General features: G+C 37.9%; 2 protein-coding genes across 2 annotated transcripts; both read right to left on the bottom strand.

Moving 5' to 3' along the window:
- Positions 1-1894: 1894 nt before the first annotated feature.
- LOC131409032 (olfactory receptor 51L1) lies at positions 1895-2842 on the bottom strand. The gene has a single exon (XM_058546239.1). It carries the CDS (start codon positions 2840-2842, stop codon positions 1895-1897), a length of 948 nt encoding a protein of 315 aa, XP_058402222.1.
- An 8053-nt stretch (positions 2843-10895) lies between these two features.
- On the bottom strand, positions 10896-14855 carry MMP26 (matrix metallopeptidase 26). Its single transcript, XM_058545773.1, has 5 exons — positions 14757-14855; positions 13243-13463; positions 12378-12526; positions 11647-11772; positions 10896-11155 (listed from the first exon to the last, which is right to left on the bottom strand). Exons 1-5 carry the CDS (start codon positions 14853-14855, stop codon positions 10896-10898), a joined length of 855 nt encoding a protein of 284 aa, XP_058401756.1.
- Positions 14856-24366: the final 9511 nt, after the last annotated feature.

Here is a 24366-nt window from a genome sequence, read left to right as displayed (position 1 = left end):
GGTTGGATGGGTGATGACCTTGGGCAACACACATTTCTACAGCTGAGTCAATGACTGAAGGAGTTGAAAATCAAAGGCTCTCTACTGACAGCACTTCCAGCAGCTGAGGCCACAAGTCATTTAGTGAAGTGGGATCTGCGCAGTGAGTGTCCATGTCCATCACAATCCATTTCAGAGTCCTTTCTCTTTTAGGATAATGTGAGATATCTTGAGCAAGTCTTAAGTTTCTCTTGGAGATTGGAGAATGGGTTACTAACACATGATCTTTCTACACTCTTCGTTTTTCTTCATACTACCTTCTCTTCCTGGCATATCTTCTCTAGGGGTATCCTGGTAAATGCTTAGCAACCAATTCTCTAGGAAGTTTTATTAAAATCCCTGGTATGTGGTGTTTGCCAATTTCTGTTGTAGAAATACTCCCATCATGACCAATTTCAAACTACCAATGTGACATTACAGAACATAGAGTGGGAATGAGATAAGCACAATCAGCTCTCATAAACCAATACAAGCCAGCTTCAGCATATCAATTTCTTTTACACTTTGTCCAGTTGGTAAGAATTAGCTAAAGTGTCAACTACTCTAATTCCTGATTCTTAAATCCTCAAGTAAAATTAACCACTCTTTAATAACAATATTGTACCCATTTCAATGATAGTATCTGTTAATTTTACTAATCTTTATACATATGTATCTCCACTACTAAACATTAATTCTTCAACATTAAGACCATGCATTCCATTTTTTATATATCCACACTATTGAAAGGAATAATTGCCACAATAGGTATTTCATGTTTCTCAATATATTTTTATTGGATGAGTGAGTAGGCAATAGCATTTACACTTGCAACATTTTATGAGTACTCAAGATGGTTGGAGGAAACCAGCCCCATAGCGACGTGTTAGTGTAGCAGTCATGACTCCATGCTCAAAAAGTTTCCAATACAGCTAAGAAGAAAGTGAATATATATGAAATAATAAAATATCATCAATGAAAACATATGTATAAGTCATCTTAATAAAGAAGAAAAAAAGTAATGGGTTATCGACAAAAGAAACTGAGAAAGGCACAATGATATTAAAGATTCATACAGACACGTAAAACAAGAGTAGAAAATATTATTAAAAGATGAGGGTGGTTATTTTTCACAACTCCAAACCCACTCACAGAGTGAGACATGAAATCCTGTGCTATAGTACTGAAGTATACACATTTGCCCAGATGTTTAGACATGAATTCTCAGGCTTTCTTGAGTAACTCCTATGTGTCTGCCTCATTATTTGCTGGTAAGTTGAACGAGCAGATAGATCCACAGTGGCAATGGGAGAAAGGACATATCACTGTCCAGTGATGAGGTGGGGACTTGGTCTATAGCCAACAGTGACAGTATCAGTTCAAAGCCCTGGCAGGAACTCAGGTTCCAAACTTGCCCCAAGAAGTTAGAAATATTTTCATAAAAGATTGCATGAGAGACAAAATATGGTCCAATGTGTTAGCAAAAGAGAGAGAGAGATTTCTGAGTTTTAGATCATAAACATGAGAAACCATATAAACATAGCTACATTACATGAGGAAAGTTATTGTTATTATTATAACTAAGAATAATAATTTAATAATATCAACAAATTGTACAGTTTTCAAAAACACCTATTTTACATGCATTGTCTATTATAAGTCTCATAATTATCTTGGAGATAGAAAAGGCCATACTTATCACAATTCGGCTACGAAAACGTTAATCGCATAAGCGTTGATGATTAACTGAGAACATATATATAGGAAGTGAAAAAGTTAGGAATTTAACCAAGTGATCAAGCCCCAAATATTTTACTTCTCAGCTACTCAAATAGCTGCCGCAAGATTTTTCAGTGAGAAAACTGGAGGATACAGGTTAAAGCCTCCTCCCTAGTCCAAACTTGCGGAGAATTCCTAGACGAATCTGCTTTGTCCTCACACTGTAGACAATAGGATTAAGCACTGGGGGAAGAAGCAGGTAGATGTCAGCCATGAGGATGTGGACTATGGGAGACAGATGCTTCCCAAAGCGATGGACCATTGACACCCCAATAACTGGCACAAAGAAGATGAGCACTACACAGATATGGGATACACATGTGTTGAGTGCCTTTAGCCTCTCTTCACGAGATACAATGCCCAGCACAGCATTCAGAATCAGGACATAAGAAAGAAGTATGAAAACGGAATCCATGCCAAGTGTGGAGATAACTACACACAGTCCATAAACACTGTTGATCCTGGCATCTGAACAGGATAATCTCAGAACATCCTGGTGCAAACAGAAGGCATGAGAGAGGGCATTGACATGGCAGTAGTGATAGTGTCTCAGTAGCAAAGGCGTGGGCAGTACAACTCCCATGCTTCTTAGCAAGCAGGCCAAAGCAATCTTGCCTATTACACTGTTGGTGAGAATGGTGGTGTAGTGCAGTGGACGGCAGATAGCAACAAAACGGTCAAAGGCCATAGCCAGCAGCACTGAGGACTCCAGGAAAGTAAATGTGTGGATGAAGAAGAGCTGACAATAGCAAGCACTTGCCTGGATCTCCTGAGCGTCCAACCATGACACAGCAAGCATGGTGGGAAGTGTGGACAGGGACATACCTAGATCAGTTAGTGCCAAGATGGAAAGGAAAAAATACAAGGGCTGGTGGAGTGAGGACTCTATCCAAACGACGGAGAGGATGGTAATATTACCAATAAATGCTACCAAGTATGCAAGACAGAATGGGATTGAGAGCCACGAATGAACATACTCCAGCCCAGGAAAACCCCTCAGAATAAATATGGGCTCCACAGTATCGTTGTTATTCCAGACCACCATGGTGACTGTGGGCAAACAGTGAGGAATGTTTTCCGTTATTTTTGTTTATCCCTCAGAATTATCTCTTGTGAGCATAAGCAGTATAATCAGGATGCAATATATATTCCCTCTAACCTCACGGAGGAAAGAAGGATGTACTTCTCATGGTTCTTATGTAAGAAGCATTTCCTAATAGTAAAAACACCAAATTCTGGAACAAAAATGTGTACTACACAAATCTGGTCATCTCTGACAAGAACTTTGATGGATTTGCGTTGAGGACACTAAAAAATTTAAGCAGCAAAAGAGTAGAAAAAGAAATCTTTATTATATATTATAGAAATGAAAATGGTCTGTAAATGTCTGACTTTGCATAAGCTTCCTGTCAGTAATGTTCTTAAGTTAATCATTTATTGCTTCTACGCTATCTTTTAATTCATGACAACTGAATTGATCCCAAAGACTCAATTTAATTTCCCTTCATATTTATTTTTATTTAATAATTTATAACATTTAAAAATTAAAAATATTAATATTTTAATAATAAAAAATAAACATTCCATTATATGAAAAGAGGGCATGAAAAAGAGTAAAAAAGTCCATAATTCCAGTACACATGCACATTTTTGGCTGTTTAATATAATTAACTCTTCCTTAACCTAAACTCCTCATAGTAAGAAAAAATATATATGCATATATATTATATGTATAAATATATATGTGTATGATATATATATACATATATATATATATCATAAGGGAACAGTGTAACTGTTAAAGCTCTTCCTGTATGCCTACTCACAAAACAAAGTTAATACAATATATTTAGCTCAGACATCTGTTATATATTGTTATCTTAAATTAGTAATAACAGGTAATATCCACTTCATTTCTATTTATCATTTCTTGATATTTTTTCCTCTCAAAATGATGCTTATAATCACATTTTTAAAAATGTTAAACCTAAATATTAAATGCTTTTCCAATTTTCTGACCCATTTGCACCTACCTCTGTGAACCCATAGCAATCCCAGAAATGCAGTCCTGAGTATTCACCAACAGTGCCTCTTAGAAACAACCAAGTTCATTTTCCCTTTTCAAAATATAATTCTAATGTCTGGCTTTACTTCCCCTGAGCAATCTTCATTGTGATTGCCTCTGCTAATGCTGTCCTTGCTATACCCAGGGTTGATGGCATTGGGCACAGTAGCCAAACCCTATGGGATTCTCTGTCCCTTCAGTTCTCTGGTTCCTAATTTTAGCTCTGTCTTTGAGAAAATTCTTCACTTAGTCCTTAAGAGTCTAGGCCTCCTCGACTTCAGACCTCTGCACTGCAATGTCTCAGTATCTTCCTCATCCTTCCTTGTAGACTCTTGATCTCTGACCTCTTAAAAGCCTAGCACAAATTTCATCCCTGACTTGAAGTGAAGATCTTTCCAGCCTCATATTTATCATGGGTTCCATCTGTCCAACACTGACTTTTTATTGCCTCTATTTTATTTTACAAAAACTTCATTTTTTCTTCAAATTTTCCCTTCTTGACTGATTCATATATCCATTTTATAGTGTGAATGCTTAAAGTTCTCAGGCTGAACAATTTATAATTCCAAAGAAGACTTTGGCTTAGAATCTACATGTTAGGAACAGAAAGAAATACCAAGCTGCCTTCTCCATGTAAGAAGAAATATTTATCTCTTTCTCCTTTTATCCCCAAGTCCAGGCATCTCCCATCCCCTATGAGTGAGAAAACTCCCCGGTCCGCTTCTCCAGCCCCAAGTGAGACGTCTAAATGGAACTTTCACTAGGTCCCTTGTCTTGCATAAAGCAGTCAGCTACTCACCATGTTCTGCATCTAGCAGGCAGAGCACTTATACAACACATTTATTTTTCTTTACCTCCAGGCAACATTTTTCTCTCCAGTGTTTATAATCTACTAAAGTCCCTACCCAACTTTCTTTGTTTCCTCTTCCTCACTCAGAAACTTGTGTTCTAATTCTTGTTCTAAAGTTCAGCTCATCAAAACATTCTAGACATTAATATTGAACCATATAGAACACACACACATATACACACAAATATTATATTATGGCCATAATAGAGAGATATTTTCTTGTCCTCCATGCAAGGAAATTATTCTATGCTTTCTCCTTTAACTCTTTCAATGTTGGTGTAAATCACATTTTCTTCAATTCTCAGAGAAGTTGTAGGAAATAAAGTGGATCACTGCTCTTTAGAAATGTCTTGTTCACTGCTCTGAGTCCTCTAAGTGCAGACTGCAGTGTTTAGAAAACTTCAGTTGTAGGACCGCCCATAGATTTAAAGTTAGGATAGGCCAGAATATCCCTACTTGTAGTCTTCCTTTCTTGTCCTTCTCTCTCTCTGACTCATCTGTCATGTCTTTCAGATTTTCTCAGTCCCTTTATTGTTGTCCCCTCTCTATTTATTTTCTTCTGACTCTATTTCCATGACATTAACAGTGATTCTTTGGGTTCTTTGTTTATTTTTATACAATTTAATCATAGTGAGGTGAAAAAGAAGTTGTAGGAAGAGACTGGGACTAATGACAAGACGGTTTCAATGGGCAGAGGCATGAAAAGACTGATGTCACACACTGACCTATTCCAAGTAATTAAGGGAGAACCAATGAGGATAAGATCATTTTATTACAGCCTCTCCAGCATCTTACCTGCAGTCCTCAAAAATTATCCTCCATTGACCAGCCTGTCTTAAAATTATTGAAAAAGATTGGAGCAGGACATTGCAATATGTCACAAATTTCAAAACTGTTCACAAAGAGAATGACATCCATTTTTCCCTCCTGCATAAACTATATATTGTCCTTCTAATGATTATACCATCTTTCGCCCTTGTATCTTAAAAAAATTGTGCCAAAATCTTCCCACTATTTATTTGTAGTGAAAAGTTAACACTTACCTGAAATTTATCCGTAAGCCAATTACATCACTATGAATGCTTAATCAAGCAACCAGTAGCCCATTTCCCAAATGATTCAGTTTCATTTTGTCTTTCTCAGCCTAAACTTTCCTCTATTGTAGTGTAAAATATATTATCTTTCTGTTTCCATTTCTGTGGCTTTCTCTCTCTCTGTGTCATTTAACTTACTTTCTAAACATCTTTATCCTTCCTATTCTGCTCCCTGCTGCCATTTCCTTCTATTTTGCTTTGCTTAAATGTGTATCTTTTCTGCATGTAATTCTCTATTTTTTTCCAGTTCTTTTATTGCCTCTATCTTTTTTCTCATTTCTTTTCATTATTTCTCTGTTTTTAGTTCTTGCTCTCTTTGTTTTATCCCTCACCTGTGAAGATTTCTCATCTTTATCTGAAGGTCAAATTTGTACTGTTTGCAGATGCTACAATTTTGATTCTCCATGTAACTCATGTCTTGACAACCTTTGGTTCCATGAATAGTGAGGTTTGAATGCTTCCACCATCTCTATAAATACTCCTGGTTTCTAGTGGGGTAGAAAATCAGGGATGGGTATCAGAGTCTGCTGGATCCCCAGAGAAAGTGATATAAACAGCCCTTAACCCCAGCTGTGCAAAGAGCAAATGATTATGATCCTGGAAATTGCAGAAATGTGTCTCTACTTCTATCTACCACTCCCAGTCCTTTCTTTCAAGTGTAATAGTTTTCTCTTCTCAAATGAGCATATGAGAGTGAAGTCATGATAACTACTCTAACCGAGAGGAATATTGAAATTTCAGCTTCACTAGGGGCATCCATATAGAGCTGGGGTAATTAAGTACAGTGATAGGCTCTTCTGTTATAAAATGTTTACCACTTCTCACTGAACAAGGTTGTTCATTAGTTATGTGTTTAATACTCATTTATTAAGCAACAACAGAATTCAAGGCTCTATGTTTAGCTCTGTAAATGCAAAAACCATTATCTGGTTGATCAATACGACCACGATGCCTAGTATGGAGCATGGCTTCCCAATGCATTCTTTTTCTTAGCTTATATCTTGATTATCTACCTATTTGCATTTATTTATAAATTTTAGAAAGTTTATCAATTTTCACCAAGATATATATTGGGACTTTAATTGAGAATGTATTGAATCTGTAGATCTATTTTGGGAGAACTGAAATATTTAGATTACCAGATTTTCCAATCCAAGAACAAGGACCTCAATTAATTAAGGTCTTTATTTTTTTCTCAATATTCTTTTATGCTTTTCTGTTGAGAGGTATTATATATCTTACATTAGATTTATTCTTAAGTATTTGATATTAATTTATACTAATGTGAATAGCACTTATAAATTATCTTCATCTAAATCTTTGGTACTGATATATAAAGATAAAATCAACTTATATTTGTTCTTTTTCCTGAAAAACTGCTAAGCTTACTTGTATTTCTAATAACTAATCTGTATAATCTTTAGGCCTTGTTTTTCACTAGTCTCACCTTCACAAGTAATGCCAGCTTCTTTCTCCTTTATTTCCAATCCTCATATCTTTTATTATATTTATTGATATTTTATGCCCGTCTCAACCTATCCATAACCAATGTTGTGGCTGGACAGGGCCTTTGTGATTCTTGTTATGACTGCAAGAGGCCCTCAGCAATAACCATCAAGAAACTTTGGAAAAAAACCCTTGAAATTACGTGGCATACCTGGGACCACACAGCAAGTTTGCAGGTAGAGAGAGTGCAGACCTGGGGTTCTGCTTTTTTGGGGGTTGAGGGTGGGGGCCTAGAGTTTTGAGGGTTCTTTCTTTATTGGTAAATTTAAAACCTAAGAGTGGGGATTTAAAGCTTGGGAAGAGAAAAAACAAGAGGCTCAGCTGGTCAGTTATCTAAGGAGCCTGAGGTTGAGGGGACTGGGCGGGGGCGGGGTGCTAGCTCTTTATCTAGTTGTGTGCCTGGCAATGTGTTTACACTATATTTGAGATAGCCATCTCTGAAGTGGATGCCTCAGCAATCAAAGCTTAAGTCAGGCACTTGCTTTATAAACAGGTAAAACCACTGTACAATACATGTGACTTATTGTACTGGTTAAGATATTTGGCATAATTTTGGGCAGAATTGATGAGCGTTATGTTGTTTTCCTTTTGTAGATCTTGCAGGTAACATTCTCAACATTTCACCATTGAAGTATGTCTGCTAGGATTTTTTGCAACTACCCTCGTCAGAAAACGTGGTTACTTTCTATTCTTCCTTTGATAAGTGTTTTATCAAGAATAGATGCTGAATTCCATATGTCTGGTCCATTGAGATATATGATTTTTATGATTTATTTGAAGTTACCTCATTATCCTATTAACGTGATGAATTATGTTGATTGATTTTTAAATATCAACTTTACATTTCTGGAATAAACTCAAGTTGGATGTACCCTTTATTTTCCTTTATTTATTGCCAGATTTGATTTGTTAATATTTTTAGGGGTTTTATATCCAGTGAGAGTGGCCTGAAATTTTTCTTACTTATAATGTCTTTGTCATGTTTTGCTATAAGATTATGCAAACCTCAAAAATAATTTAGGAAATATTCCTTCTTTTTCCCAACTGGAAGATTTTGCATATAATTGGCATGATTTCTTTATTAAACAGCTATCCAGGAGTAATTTTTAATTATAGTTTGTTAGATAATAGTTAAAGGATAATTTAGATTTTCTCCTACATCAGTTTTGAAACTACTTGTGGAAAGATATAATCATAGATTATATTTTTAAACATTTATAGGGCTATTTGAACTTTCCATTTCTCCTTTTGCCTATTTTTATAAGTTATGTTTATCTAGGAATGTGTATTTTAGGTACACATTTTCATATTTATTGGCTAAAAGTTATTCATTGTATATCTATATGATTTTTCAGTGTCTTCAGGAGTGTCAAATACAGCTGACTGCAGTGGAGCCATTTTAAAACAGAGTCAGAGGTGCCTTTCCAGAGAAACTCGTTTGCTGTCTTACACCTTCAACTTAACCCAACCTTTGGACTGGGCCAAAATGGCAATTGTTTTGCAAACAATTTTTTGAGAAATCAGCAGGAGAACTAACATCCTGGTCACAAAAACTGAAGATTGTGGACTTTCTGAAGATACGATCAATAGTCAATCAATGTTTACCAAAGCTTAACTTTCTGCCACCAACTCCAATTAAAATTCTTTGTAATACAACTTCCCTTCTTTGCCTTTAAAAACCCCTGACTTTTACTTCCTAAAGAGACACTATTTGGGTTTCTACCTGAATCTGTGCTCCCCAAATTTCAATTTGAGAGCCCAAATAAACTTTTTGCTTCTCTTGCAGTTAATGCCTCTTATGTGTTGATGGGAGTGTTAAGATAGTGCCTTTTTGATGTTGGTTTTATATGCATTCTCTCTTTTACACTTACCAGTCACACAACAGATAAATAATCTTATTGACCTTTCAAAAAGTCAATTTTCAGAGGTTGGGTTCTCCAGAAATAGATACTAAGGCAGAATTTGACATGCAAATTATTTATTAGGAATCAAAATCTGTGAGGGGAAGAGGAAGGAAGCAGGATTGAGCAAAGAGAAAAGCTCAATTGCAAAACAGGCCTGAGAAAGTCTTGGCCAACACACTTGGGCTCTCTGCTGCATTTCTCAAAAGAATTTCACTATGACAGGTGGAAATGATACGGCATTTACATTCCAGCTTCACCCATTCATCTAATGTGGGATGCCCTGAAAAGGTTGAGACCTCTAGGAAATGGTTCTCTGAACTTGAGGCAAACCACAGAGACCCTGTATATGTCAAATCATAACAAAGGATTCTCATCAATTTTACTTCCTTCTTTCTCATCTACTTTCCTTTAGTTGCTGTTGGGAACTCAAAATTATCATTTTATGCAGAATAATTTGAGTTTTTAAGAAATCACTCCAAAATAGTCTTCATATTTTCAAAAAAAATTCATTCATCTGACTATATTAGCTATATTATCGTTTATAATGAAAACAGTGATATTAAAATAGTTACTTTGTGAAATTTTCCTTTTATATGACATCCTTTCTTTCCCCTTTTTTATATCACCTTACTATAATCTTTCCTGATCATACTTGAAATAATGAACATAACGCACTAACCTCACTTCCCTCGGCAGACGCCTTTACCTCAGCTTACCACCTAAAACTCAATTTCCTCATTTCAGGCTTTTCATTACCAAAGGGATATTGTGTGTGGCAGAACAACTCCTTGTGTCAGAAGAGTCCCCCAATCATCTTGATTCTAAAATAGGAAGATAAGTGCTTATGTCTGGCCAGGTGAATGGGATAATTTTTAATTCTAATACCTTGTATATCTCCTCATGGCTTCTATTACTGATTACGTGTGTCTGATTATATGCGGCTGCCCTACCCAGTCCATATTCTCCATCCAGGATTTCTTCCTGTAAATGCAGGCAGTGGGATGTGGACTTAGCAGTACATATTTTTATCTAATGTCTCAACAACAATGTTAATATTACCTAAAAATTGTGCTGCCGAGCACTAATTAAAGAAGTTTACATTTATTATGTCATTTAGCCCTATGACAGTACATAAATTTATCACAATTATTTAACAAATGTGAAACTGAACCATGCAGAGGTTAAATAACTTAGCCAAAGTCTCAGAGCTAATATGTAGATAGGCCACCATCCTAACAGTTGGTCTGTATAGTTGCAATCTTCAAAACAGCGTAACTAACATTCCTCGAACTCTACCATGTAGTAACATGCAAAATGTCTATTCCTAATCTTATTTTTTCTTACCTTTTCAGCTAATTCGAGAGATCATGGCCATCTCTTCTAGAGTCCTTCACTCTACCATACTCTTCTCTCCCCAATGCCCCGATCACAGTGATCAGACATGTCAAATGCTGAGACATACCAAATTGTAAGAACACAGTTTTATTCTTAAAAACCATCTGTGTTGTGACCCAGAAGTGTTCTGAGTCGTGACTCAGCTGCCCTGCCTAGGTCCCACTCTTTAGAGTCTAGTTCAAGCAGTCCCCAAGGCTGCTTCAGTGCTTTGAGTTCTTTGATCCTTCAGTGAAGCCACCGAAAAGCCAGGTTGAATGATTCTTCTGTGCCAGCACTAGGACATATCAGATGAACATCTTTTTCCTGATGGGGACAGAAGAAAACAGTAAACTCCCAGTGAAACTTCCTGCCGAGATCCCCCTCCCTTCCAGCAGGCACACACCATACAGTTGCTGGATTCTTTGGATGTCATCAACATCGAGGTGGAAGGTTCTAGGGTCCTGATACACATAGCTAGGATACATGATAGAGTTCTGACTTCTGGAGTGGCGCAGGCCCAGAGAATGACCTAGCTCATGAATGGCAACCAGGAACAGATTAAACCCTGAAAAGATAGACAAAAGGATAAAAATTAAATATGCGTAGGGAAGGAAGAAATCATGTAAAAAAGATGGGAGAAAAAAGGAAAGAACAGAAAAGGGGAAAAGAGTAAATATTAGAATACAAGAAAAAGGCAGGAAGAGAAGGAAAAAGTCTAAGTGGGAAACAAAAGGGCAAAATATATAGACAGATAAACTGAAAGTAAACAAGAAGCGTGGAGAAAATTGAGAGACTGATAAATGCAAGCAAAGAAATAGAGAGAGAGAAAAGCACAATATGACAATGTGTTTATTACAGGAGCATTTTTATGCAGAAATGATTTCACCTTCCCCCACTCAAGTAGGAGACCCAATTCCTCCGCCAGATCTTCCTGCCTCATTCTGGCCACTCTGAATCCTTCCCTCTTTACTTTATTCCAGACCCAAAGGGAGACCATCAATACTAACCCCCAAGCTCCCAGAGAGTTCTAGCACTCCCACCAATTAAAGTCCTTACCTTTGTATGAATTTGACCAACGTTCTCCCTTGTCAAAGTGGATAACTCCTGGAGCTTCAGAATCTGGTAAAAAAGCATGGCCTAGGATACCACCTGGCCCATCAAAGGGCCAATCATCTCCATGGGCTGCGGATGATGACAGAAGCTGTTGTCACAACAGGGGGTTGGGGACAAGGGCAGAAATGGTTCTAGATAAGTCTCAGTGCCTTAAGGTACCATGCAGCTGGGTACTGCTGGAGGTATGAGAGGGCTAAGTCACCATCTATGCAGAGAAATAGGGTGGGGCCAAAAGTATAGCTACTCTCTATCTCCTTTGGTAGAAGAGAAGAGGGAAAGACGGCAGACACTGAGTGAAGGTTATAGGTTAGATACAAAAAGCTCTTCCCAAAATAGAGGGAAAAAGAGGAAGGAAACTCAGACTGCAGGTTTTATAAATAGATTGGATCAGCTTTGAATAACATTTCAACACGTTTGAGGGCTCTACAACTCCCTTTTGACATGAAAATGTGCAATCCCCCTCACTCTGTTCACACCACAGTGCATCCCCTCCCCCAGCTGCTGTCTCATTGTACTAAACGCGTCTTTCCTTTATTATTGATTTCCATTAGGATTTTGCCTGATTTTTTTTTTCTCAGAAGCTGGACTAGGTAGACTGGGTTTTTATTTATGGATTGAGACCATTTGCCCTTTACCTGGGACACCATATGCTCCCTCCCATGTCAGTTGCTCACCCAGGTCCCAGAAAGAAAGCGTGATGTCTGCATCTTGACTCTTTGCTTGCTGGAAGATTAAGGGGGTCACGTTGCTCCACACGGAAACCGCATCATGCATGATGTCTTTCACTGTGTCTGGCTTCATTTCTCTTGGGTAATTGATAATCCTGAAGAAGAAATCTCTAAGTGGGATAGCTCAGAGGTATGAGAATTATCCTAGCTCTAAAAATGAATGACTCTGCATTGGGGCAAATCATTTAATATTTTGGGGCCTCATTTTGCTCATCTGTAAAACAGAGTAAATCCCAGACAAATTGAATCACAAACCCAAGACATTAAACCCGCAAAATATAAATTTCTAAGAACTTTAACAAATTCTCTACATTATTCTTATGTAAACTAAAATCTGGGAACCACAGCCCTGCAGGCTAATTGTGAAAAAAAAAAAATGTGTGGACTTAATGGAAATGTACAACATTCTATATAGTGTAGTACTGCTTTGCTTTGGATGTTTTCATTATGCTTAGGAACCCCAATAGAAAGAGTAACCTAGACAGGGAGCAAAAATATATCAAAATTGTATCCTATAAATACCTCCCCCGACACACACATACACACAGAAAAATGACAGATTTAACTACGGAAAGAATAGTGGGTTCATGGTCAAAGGACAGTGGTTAGGCTCCAGCTCCTAAAGAGATGATCTGAGGAAGCTAGAATAACAATTGGTAGAATTGCCTTCTCTGAGGCAGATTTGGGATTTTGGAGAGAGACTGCTAGGGAAAGCGGAAGACAGTAGAGGTGCTGGCAGGAAAGACACTGTAGGAAATCCTGTGATTTCCTAATCACCGCACTCATTGCTCCAGGCCTTAACAACAAGCACCTATAGGTCAGAGTGTGCTTATTCCATTTGGAACTTCCGGGGAAGATAGAGTCAGTAGCCGCATCAGTTACTCCACAGCGAGGCTGGTGTAGCATAGCCAGCATCTGCTTGTTTTGTACGTCTGTCTCATTCAGATGGAACTTCTGCTGGAACTGTATCTCTTTCCTCTGGGTAAGGAGTGGTGATTCTTTCTTGGGCAGGAAAAACTGTTGGAAATTGTCCTGGGTGAGATAATAAGGACAGACTCACAGTATCAGTAACCCAGGGCATAGCCTCATTTGAGGGCCTGGAAAGGATGATGCTTTGTCTATCTGGCCTTCTTCAACCTCTTGTTCTCAGTCAAATGATGGCAACTATCCCTGATTCTCCTGTTACCAGGTAGATGGTATTAAACACAGGTGATAAAATAAAAGTGATCTAGATAACCTGTTAAAAATTCTCCAAAAATAAAGCATCCAAGTTTCAGGACAGAGAGGCCCAGGAATAAAGTTCATGAAGGTCTTAGATGGGAATTGCCCAGCGAAGACGGCCTCTTTTCTTTCTGATTGATTTAGGTTTTCTCAATCAAGACAGAATCTACGACTCCTAGGACATAGAATTTGGCTGGTTTTGCATACCCAGTCCATTTGCATTTACACATTCCCTTCAGTCCCTACTTTGGGAGACTCTCCAAGTCTCTATTGACTTTCATACCAGTCCAGAGTAAAGAATCTCAACTTACGAAGAAAAAAAAATAGCACTTTGTATTATAGTCAGGATTTCTATGTCCATATTTTAACCCTAGCTGGACTGAAAGTACTTTAAGGGCAATGCTCATGTCTAATACAACTTGGTCTATACTACAGTTCTTATGATAGTGCTTGATATAAAGCCATGATTGATTTCTGCATTCTATGTAAAATTGCATTTTTATGCCTGTATTTTATTGTGACCTTGGCTGGGCGCTCAGAGGCATGTGATTGATCATATTTTTCTGGGCTAAATATTAGCAGGAAATTTTACTAGGTCCCTGAACAATTATAAAATACGTGACTAAAATCATTTATAAGGAATTTTAGGTATTTTGGATGCTTAAAAGATTTGGAACAAATTCGCAGTTTCTTGAGAAATTTGAAAGTGTGTGATAGTTTGAGAGATTTTTCAGTCAATAGAAAGGACATTTTAGTCCATTTGAATTACTTCCCCTGACCCCTCACCACCTACCTGGCTCAGAGATCCTGACACCTGAGTGTTCACTCTATGCCCTGCAGAAGACTAAAAGTGTGAGAGATGAACACTTAATGAATTATTCATTAAGCACAATAAGCACAATAATTTTAGAGGCCCAAAGACGATTTCATTTCCTTTAAAATCAGAAGGAAAAAATGAACTTTAGTTGAAGAAATTGATTTAATATGTAATATTAATATATTTGTTCTTATACCATGCAGTAATGTGTATGCATATGATACATATATGGAAAAAGAGCCCACCATAGTCATAATGTAATAGTTTGGTCCTGATAGCACACTTACCATAACAAAGTCCAATCTTTTCAGGTCTGTACCTGGGGGCACCGGGAAAGTCAGGCACCAAGGCAGGAAAATAGTAGCTATTAAGATGGCAGGTTGCATGGTAAATGCTCATTTCTCCCTCTGCCTGAATTCATGTACCTAACACAGATCACGAGTCCTTTATAGCTGTGCCAGCAATGTCTAGTGACTCATGTCTTTTCTTTGTATTGGTTAGTGTCGTCATGCCCATTCTGTGTTGAAAGTAGAGTGGTCAGTCTGCCAGGGTAATGACTGCAACCATGGGATTTATTTGCATGTTTATTCCACACCTGATGTCCCTCAGGCTACCTGGCCATAGCCTTGGCTAAGGAAATACTGGTATAGCTCGGGATATTATTATTAAAAATGGAGGAAAATAAAAACAAGAAACAGGAGACATAAGAACAATTTATTACAACTTTACCTATGGAGTAATTTCTTTACTAGTCACAGACAAATACTGTTGTGCTCCAGAAGCTAAAGAGAGAAGAGAGAATGTGAGGAAAGTAATAGCATCCACTGTAGTACAGACCCAGATCAGAATATGAAAAATCTCTGAGACCCATATAGGGGAGATATAGAAACACACAGAAAGAGAAGTTGTGAAAATATGTTTCAGCATGTTTTTAGTTTCAGTACTAAAAAGTATGCTAAAAATATGTTTCATAAAATAAATCATTGATAATAAGTTGAGAGAGACACAGAGATATACATACACAACATAAGATTTCAGCTAAGCCTTTGAAATCACACAGATATGGGTAAGAATATTAACTGCTACTTAAAAGCTGATCTGCTTTAAGCAAGTTATTTACCTGTCTATCTGTAAATTAAGGAAACTAATCACATTTATATAATATGATAGTAGTGGAGATGGAAACTGAGCACTGGGTCTGGTACACAGTAAATCACAATTGATAAGAGTTGCTTTATAATTATTATTATATTCACTGAAACACAAAAATTGAAGCAGAAACAAAGACCTGGAGAAATTGAGAAAGAATGAAATCAAACACCAATCTTTTACTGAGCACTTTCCAAGTGCTCAGACCTGAAATTGCCTCTCTAATGAGGAAGACACAGAGTGCGTGGATGTGGTTCCATTTCTTGCCTTCTAGGAGCTCATCCTCTGGCAACCACAGGGACACCTGCTACACTAGTCCTCAGAGGGCAGAGTTTGCCAGTGTACCATGTCTTGCTGCCAGTCCCTCCAGATAAACCAAATGAGATAAAATGACTCTGGGAAGAGTGTGGAAATAGGATAGAGAATGGATGGCGCAGACAGGGGTATTCACTACTTCTGACTCACTCCAAAAACTCTACATCCCCACCTCCATAGCAATTCCTTCCCAACAGCTGATGTTAATCAAATTTCTTTCTCCTTCTTCCGGAGGCCCCTATTCACTAAACATGGTACCATCCAGCGTTATTGTCCCTGCAAATACAGCTTCAATAAGTTGAATTGGTTTGCCTTCTCCTATACTTTGAAAGCATACCATGCCCTTCTAAGGTAATGAAACTTCCACCAGTGATGCCTATGGAGAATTGTAGCCCTCTGCTCTGTACACCTACCTCTGTCTTCTTCATGGCTGGGAAAGACACTATATTTGATTGAGGCTTCTTTGACCTGGCAATATTTGGCATTGAGGAGTGGTGAAAGAGAGGAGGTGAAGACTGTGCCAACCACGATCTTGGCATAAGACTAAGTTCACAATTTAATTAACCTTTAGCCTGGTGGCAAGAAGTGATAGAAAGCAGAGCTCTGAGCCTTGGGCCTATGGTAAAAACAAAAATCAAATCACGGGTGTTAAGGATGGAAGTTGAGGGTCATAGAAGAACTTATATATATATATATGATAGATAGATAGGTGGCACTCAGCAACAGCAGGGAACCAATCACTGATATGTGCAACAAAGCAGGCAATATCAAATCATTATATTGAGTTAAAGATGTGAGACTATGGTTGCATTTATATGAAGTTCAAGAAAAGGCAAACGAATTTATGGAAAGAAACCAGAACAGTGATTTCCTTTGTCGTGGAGGAGAGAGGATTGATGGTGAAAGAGCACAGGGGAAGTTTCTCAGGTAATGACACCTTCAATTTCTTGACTAGAGTCTGGGTGATACAGGTGGCTTCACTTTTCAAAACTCATTAAACCATATACTTAATATCTTCATTTACCATATGGTACTCATACCTCCATAAAAATTAAGGAAATTTAAATAAATAAAAGAAAATTGTAGATCAATAAGGTACCAAAGGTGACACCCTTTTCACCTTGAGGGATACAGGACTATAACATAAATGGTCATATATGTGGCCGAATGAGCATGTATATAATAATGTTGTTGGTGTTATTTTAATGTGAGAGTGCTATAGTTTATGTACTAGAAGAAGGAAGTTATATTCTAAAGATACAGGAACATAATGGACAATCAACCATAAGAATTAATAAGACCCAAGGTATTTGTAATAAACTTGGAAAAGGGAATATCTTAAATCTGAAAAAGGCAAGGCGGAGTTAAGATTGGCTATGGAACAAGAGATGTTTATTGTGAGACAGGTATGGTATAAAGACAGTGTATTCCTTATAGCCTCTTTCAACTTTGTGAAATATGAGTTTGTTCACTGAAACTTCACAGTGACATAGGCCTTATTTAATCCTCATTTCCAAGATGAATAAGCTGAGCATTAGGAAATAATACAAACCTTTTCATGCAGATGGTAAAAAGGTTAAGATTTGCTTCTACCTCCGGTCACTTCTAAAATATTTTATTAAATGAGGCATGCTACTTTATCTTTACTGGCAGATATCCATCATTATACCATCAACATATCCTTGATGTTCCTTTAACTTAAATAAATTCACAAACCTTGGGACCTAGCTCAATGGAGTCACAATGAAGGAAACAACTCCTAACTGCCAAAAGTTACTAAAAGTTATTCAAAACCCACAGTAACGTTGGAAAAACAGAAGCAAAACCTTCTTTTTGAATTTCTTATGTCTCCTCAGGCGCTCTGAAACATCTCACTTTCTAAACCTCTCGCATTCAATCTCCGAAATGCTCCTGCACCATTTCCTTGTGAGTTATTCTCTTTTTATCATCCCTAGTTTCGTCATTACTCTCCTGTACATCAAAAGTGGCCAACTGGAGTTCAGCTTCCTCTATCTAGGCTGGACCTGTCTAGGATGATTAGAAGTAAGGTCCTCCTAGTACCCTTGGAGGGACATAATCAGAGTCTCCTGTAAAGGATAGTTCTTCAATTACTATGACTTGTTCTTGAAATTCTGGTGCAGAATTGTTAATAAATGAAATCCCTCTATGTTTACAGGCCCATAAACCACACCATAGACTCACTGAGAACAGGGACTTCTTCAGTTTGCCTTGATAGATATAGCACAGTCTTTGGAACCTAGAAGAAACTCACTATTTATTAGATAAGAGTGTTCAGTAAAAGAATCTTAAAGTTACTAATGAGATTGGAAGTGAGTTCTTTGTGAGTATCTATTTTGTTAGTGGTAAACGTGAGCATGTAACTTAGATCTTTTGACCTAGGGCAGATGATAATTATAATAATTTATTGAGTACATATGCTGTGTCAAGAATGCACTGTCTTGCTTCATCAGCACAACCATTTGCGAAGTAGGAGTTTTATTGTTTCCATTTTATAGGTTAGGAAAATGGACTTTGACGTCATTTGACTGTCATTTGGACAGTCACAATGCTCAAAGTGACATGTAGAAGTTATAAACAAAAATCGTTTTACTCTGAAAGCAGAACTTTTAATCACTTAAGTGGACTGCCAATTTCAGAGAGATTGCTCCATCTCTTATGGTGCCACACGTTGCTGTGATGCTGTTTCTGGTGCACCCTGCCATCTGATAGGGTAGATTTGAATGAGCAGCCACCTGTAAGACTGACCCAGTACTCAAAGTAAATGAGTGCTGGGTGCTGAGACTTAGCTTACCTAAGAAAGTAAATGAGTGACTTATTAATGATTCTGCTGCAGATAAGGAGAAGTATGTATTTGAAGTATAGCAGTTTCTCAAAATGTAATATGAATACTAATCATATGGGGATGTTGTTAAAAATACAGATTTTGATTCAATAGATCTTAGAGGGGCCTAATATTTTGAATTTCTAACAAGCTTCTAGGTGATGACAATGTTGCTTTCCAATGTTTCTAGGGGATGTTGAGAATGTAGGGAGTGTACAAACTGTGAATTCAAGCAGAAAATTTCAAGAATGGATACTAGATTTTATATTTTATTTAAAAAATGAGGAGCTATGAGAAACAGTTACCCATCTCTCCTCTCATCCCCACCTATACTTTCACCTTCTTCTTCATTCCCACAGCATCTGATGCCTGGGGATAAAAAATCTGGCTTATGCTCGAAACCTTTCCCAGCAGAATATGGATTGTTTCCCAACTCTTTCTGGGTAAACTATCTTGGTGGCACGAGAAAAAGCATTTTTGAAGCACAGGAATGCATGGCCTCTGTTTCTGTGATTGAGGCCGTGAGATGGGGGAGGAGGATTTGGGGGGACATTTCCCAGAGCTAGGTAGTTGTTGCCTTTGTCATGACACTGGCAGCTCTGCTGGGAAAGAGTGACTCCATATCTAATTCACATTGACATAGAAGAAATGTTTCCACAACAGAACTCTAATTTGGGTTTAGACTGAGAAAAGAATTAGTGATAGAGAGCATAGAGGATAATGAGAGATAGGAACAAGGGGATTGGGCAGGCTGCAAAGAGTCATCAGTATTCCTAAGCTAGTACAGAACAACATTAATGTTTAATTCTAACCATATTTAATTATTTAATTATTATCAATGTATATTTTCTTTCCTGAAACTATTCTCCATTCACAATTTATTTTTTCTGTCCAGAGAAGGCCATTTCATTCGTAATGCAAAGGTTTTTAAGATACAGAGCCTGCCTTAAATTAGTTTACCATCTCATAGAATGATCTGTAAATTAAACATAAAATTGTGAGATAGTGATAAGCCTTATAATAAATATATATACAATTTAGACTAGAGACTAACTGGAGTAAGATGTTAACCTTCCTGGATTTGTCAGAGAAAGATTACATAGAGTAGATGAAGTAACCTGGGTCTTATATTTAAAACTTATTGTAAGAACTCAGAGAAAAAGCCTAGAACCTTAGGTCATTACTTTTGGTTGGAGTATAGGTTTGTATTGAGCAAATATTTCAAGGAGATAAGAACGTAGAGAGAGGTAAGAAACAGATTCTCTAAGGCTTTAAAAGTAATGTAAAATAATTTACATTATTTATATTTTATAAACGTATATTTATATTATGTGTTTATTCATATAAGTATAATAATATTATCAAAATAATAACTACAATAATAAGAGCACCCAACTTATACGGATTAAGTGTCACAAGTTACTTGCATGAATGTTCTCATTTAACCCTCATTTTATAGGGAATTAAAACTCAGAGAGTTAAATAACTTGCCAAAATTTGGAGAGCTTTAATTGGCAGAGCCTGCAATTTTTGTCTATATCCACATACACATACACACAAGCACACACACAAATACACAAATATAAAAATTGCACATGCTTCACCAAACATGGACCTGACTACAGACCCTGAAGCAGCTCCATGACCCAGCTTCAATCTTGTTCTACCCTGGTCCCAGAGGCTTTCCCCTCTGCCTGGGGACCTAGCAGGAATCATGCCTGTCCACAACCCTGGTCAATCAACTATAGACGTGAGTGCAGACTCAGAAGCAGCTTTGTGACCTGGCTCCAGCCCAACTCAACCACAGTCCCAGCAGTCCTATATATCCAGGGACCTGGCAGGAGAAAGTCTTTACCTGTCAAAACCAGTTTATAAAGACTGGAAGAGGCGATGATTCCTTAAAAGGCAGAGACACCAATGCAAACTACAAGGATCAGGAAGCATCAAGGAAACATGACACTATCAATTGAAACTAATAAAGCACCAGTACCCGACTCTAAAGAAATGGAGACCTATGAACTGCTTGACAAAGAATTCAAAATAATCATGAACCTCAAGAAACCTCAATGAACCTCAAGAAAATACAAATAGACAACTAAACAAAATTGGAAGAATAATATGAAAACAAAATAAGAAATTCAATAAAGAAATAGAAACAGTAAAAAACAAAAGAGAGAGAGAAAAGAAAAGAGATAAATCCTGCAGCTGAAGGAAACAATTACTGAGCTGAAAATTCAATGGAGAACTTCAATAGCTGACTTGATCAAACAGAAGAGTCAGTGAACTCACATAGAGGTCATTTGAAATTATGCTGTTAAAGGAAAAAAAGAATAAAAAATAAAGCCTACAGGAGTTATACAATACCATCAAGTGAACCAATATACACATTATGGAAGTCCTAGAAGGAGAAGAGACAGAAAAAGAGGGGAAAAGATGATTTAAAGACATAATGACTGCAACTTCTCAAATCTAGGAAGGTTATTGACATCCAGATTCATGAATCCCAAGGGAACATGTATAGGTTGAATCCAAAGAGGTCCACACTGAGACACATTATAATTAAATTATCAAAAGTCAAAGACAAAGAGAAAATTTTAAAGCAGTAAGAAAAAAGTGAATTGTTACATACAGGACAGCCCCCATAAGGCTATCAGCATATTTCTAGCCCTGCAGTCCAAAAGAGAATAGAATGATATATTCTAGTACTGAGGGAAAAGAAAAGCTGCCAGCCAGGAATGCTTTACCCAGCAAATTTGTTCTTTAAGAATGAAGGAAGGGTTGGCCCCGTGGCTTAGCAGTTAAGTGCGCACACCCCGCTACTAGCGGCCCGGGGTTCAGATCCCGGGTACGCACCAACGCACTGCTTCTCCGGCCATGCTGAGGCCACGTCCCACATACAGCAACTAGAAGGATGTGCAACTATGACATGCAACTATCTACTGGGGCTTTGGGGGAAAAATAAAAGAGGAGGATTGGCAATAGATGTTAGCCCAGAGCCGGTCTTCCTCAGCAAAAAGAGGAGGATTAGCATGGATGTTAGCTCAGGCCTGATCTTCCTCACAAAAAAATAAAAAGTAAAAAAATAAAAAAGAATGAAGGAAAGATAAAGACTTTCCCAGGCAAAGAAAAAGTGAAGGAGTTCATCACCACGAGACCTGCCTTACAAGAATTGCTTCAAGTTGTTCAAACTGAAGAACTTCAAATTGAAGAACAAGTATGACTTCCTGAGTTGAGGGTTTTTTTGGTATTTTTAAATTTTTTAATATTTTTTCTTTTCTTCTATGTTTTCCATCCTTATATTTTGTTCTTTGCTGGAGGATATTTTCTCAAATATTGAATATAAACATTGAATCAAAGACTTTTACATCTACTGTGACCCAAAAAGAAAGAATACATGGGTCACAAGGGGTATTGTGCCTCTGTCCTCACACTGTGGACCCTGCAGGATTAGAGCTGCTGGTCCACAAAAATGGTATACTCTTTCAAGGGGCAAAGCAATATTCCCATTGGATTATAAACTGCTGCTATCATTTGGGAGCTTTGGCTTCCTTGGGCTCAGGAACAAGGAGCCAAGAAAAGAACTTCTTTATCAGGGATAATTAACCCTGAAGCCCAGGAAAAGGTAAAGCTCTAGTTACATCAGTGAAAGAGCCAGGTATTTGAATGCTACCTGGAATTATTTTAATAGGCAATACTTAATGTAGAGCTCTCCTCTGGGTTGGTCAAAGCTTTATCAAGGTAATGTTACAATTCTACTTCTCTCTTTGCCCAATCCTTTAGTATCAAAACTAAATATCACTTCCAATTCCCACTCAGAGAATCTGAGTTTTCCAGCCCCATAATGCTGGGCATCGTCATTTAGATGTTCTGTTTCCAGAAGTAGAAAGAATATAGCATGGACATAGAATCCTATTAAACTTTCAAAAAGAGATGGCTCCTTGTCACTTCTAAGATGTCACAAAGCAAGACAAGGAATAATTGATTTTAATAATCAAAAATGAGTAAGAACTACTATTCCTCAATGTGGCAAGTGTGATGTTTAATTTTATGTGTAACTTGGCTGGGCCATGAGTTGCCCAGATATTTGATCAAATATTATTCTGGGTGTGTCTGGAAGGGTGTTTTTGGATGACATTTATAGGAATCAGTATACTGAGCAAAGCAAATTGCCTTCTTTGATGTGGATGGCCCTTATCCAATCAGTTGAAGGCCCAGATAGAACAAAAAGGCTGATGCTCCCAGGAGTAAGAAGCAACTCCTCCGGCCTGACTACCTTAATCTGGGATGTAGGTCTTTTCTTTCTTTCAGACTTCTGGCTCTTCTTGGGTCTTGAGCTTGCTTACTTTTGGACTAGAACTTGTACCATTGACTATCCTGGTTCTTGGGCCTTTGGTCTCTGACTAGAACTATACCATCAGCCCTCTTGGGTCTCCAGTTTGCTGACTGCAGATCTTAGGACTTCCCAGCCTCCATAACCATGTGAGTGAATTCCTTATAATATCTGTATATGTATGTGTATATCCTATTGGTTCTGTTTCTCTGGAGAACTTTGACTAACACACCAAGTTAGAATATGTGTGGTGTTAGGTAATTTTTGGTCACCCCTTCACACTTACTTAGTTTTGATGGTACAATGGACTGAATGTTTGTGTTTCCCTAAAATTTATATGTTGAAATTCTAATGCCCAATATGATGGTATTAGGATGTGGGGCCTTTAGGAGGTGATTAGATCATGAGGGTGGAATCCTCATGAATAGCATTAGTGCCTTTATAAAACAGACCCCAAAGAATTCTCTAATTCTCTTTCTGCCGTATGATGACACAGCAAAAAGACTGTGTCTATGAACCAGAAAGGGGGTCCTCACCAGGCACCCAATCTACCAGCACCCTGATCTTAGACTTCTCAGTCTCTAGAACTGTGAGAAATAAATTTTTGTTGTTTAAGCCACCCAGTCTATGGTATTTTTCTTATAGCAGTCCAAATGGACTATACACATGATAAATAAACAATTGCAAAGCTGCAGTTTGAGAAATGTATGGTGGCCAAGGATAAAGTGTTAGCTGAGTGTAGCAGGAATCAAAAATGGAGAGTAGAGGGGCTGGCCCCATGGCTTAGTGGTTAAGTGCGCGCGCTCTGCTACTGGCGGCCCGGCTTCGGATCCCGGGCGTGCATCGATGCACCGCTTGTCCGGCCATGCTGAGGCGGCGTCCCACATACAGCAACTAGAAGGATGTGCAACTATGACATGCAACTATCTACTGGGGTTTTGGGGAAAAAAAGGAGGAAGATTGGCAATAGATGTTAGCTCAGGGCTGATCTTCCCCACAAAAAAAAAATGGATAGTAGAGGAGGGAACTAATATGTAACAGTTGTGGCCCCAGAACAGCTGCAGTTGTAAGGGGCTGTAGATCATCCCACTAAGCATCCTCTCATCAGTTCCCAATAAAAAAAAAAAAAAAAAAAAAGCCCATATGAATTCTGGGGAAGCTGTTTCCAAAACGTATTACTGAAGCATGTGGATCCAAGCATGCAAGGAGTGAACTGTAGTTGATACAGTGGTGCATCATCCTTGTCCTGCCAGGCCTGAAG

The sequence above is a fragment of the Diceros bicornis genome, chromosome 7 (assembly GCF_020826845.1).
Source record: "Diceros bicornis minor isolate mBicDic1 chromosome 7, mDicBic1.mat.cur, whole genome shotgun sequence".
NCBI lineage: Eukaryota > Metazoa > Chordata > Mammalia > Perissodactyla > Rhinocerotidae > Diceros > Diceros bicornis.
This window is presented reverse-complemented; position numbering and strand designations above follow the sequence as displayed.

Coding starts and splice junctions, on each gene's coding strand:
- LOC131409032 (XM_058546239.1), bottom strand. CDS start 2,842: ATGGTGGTCTGGAATAACAACGATACTGTGGAGCCCATATTTATTCTG.
- MMP26 (XM_058545773.1), bottom strand. CDS start 14,855: ATGCAACCTGCCATCTTAATAGCTACTATTTTCCTGCCTTGGTGCCTG. Junction 11,773..12,377: donor GCTTTCTTTCTGGGACCTGG/GTGAGCAACTGA, acceptor CATCATCCGCAG/CCCATGGAGATGATTGGCCC. Junction 11,156..11,646: donor TTGGTCAAATTCATACAAAG/GTAAGGACTTTA, acceptor CTATCTTTTCAG/GGTTTAATCTGTTCCTGGTT.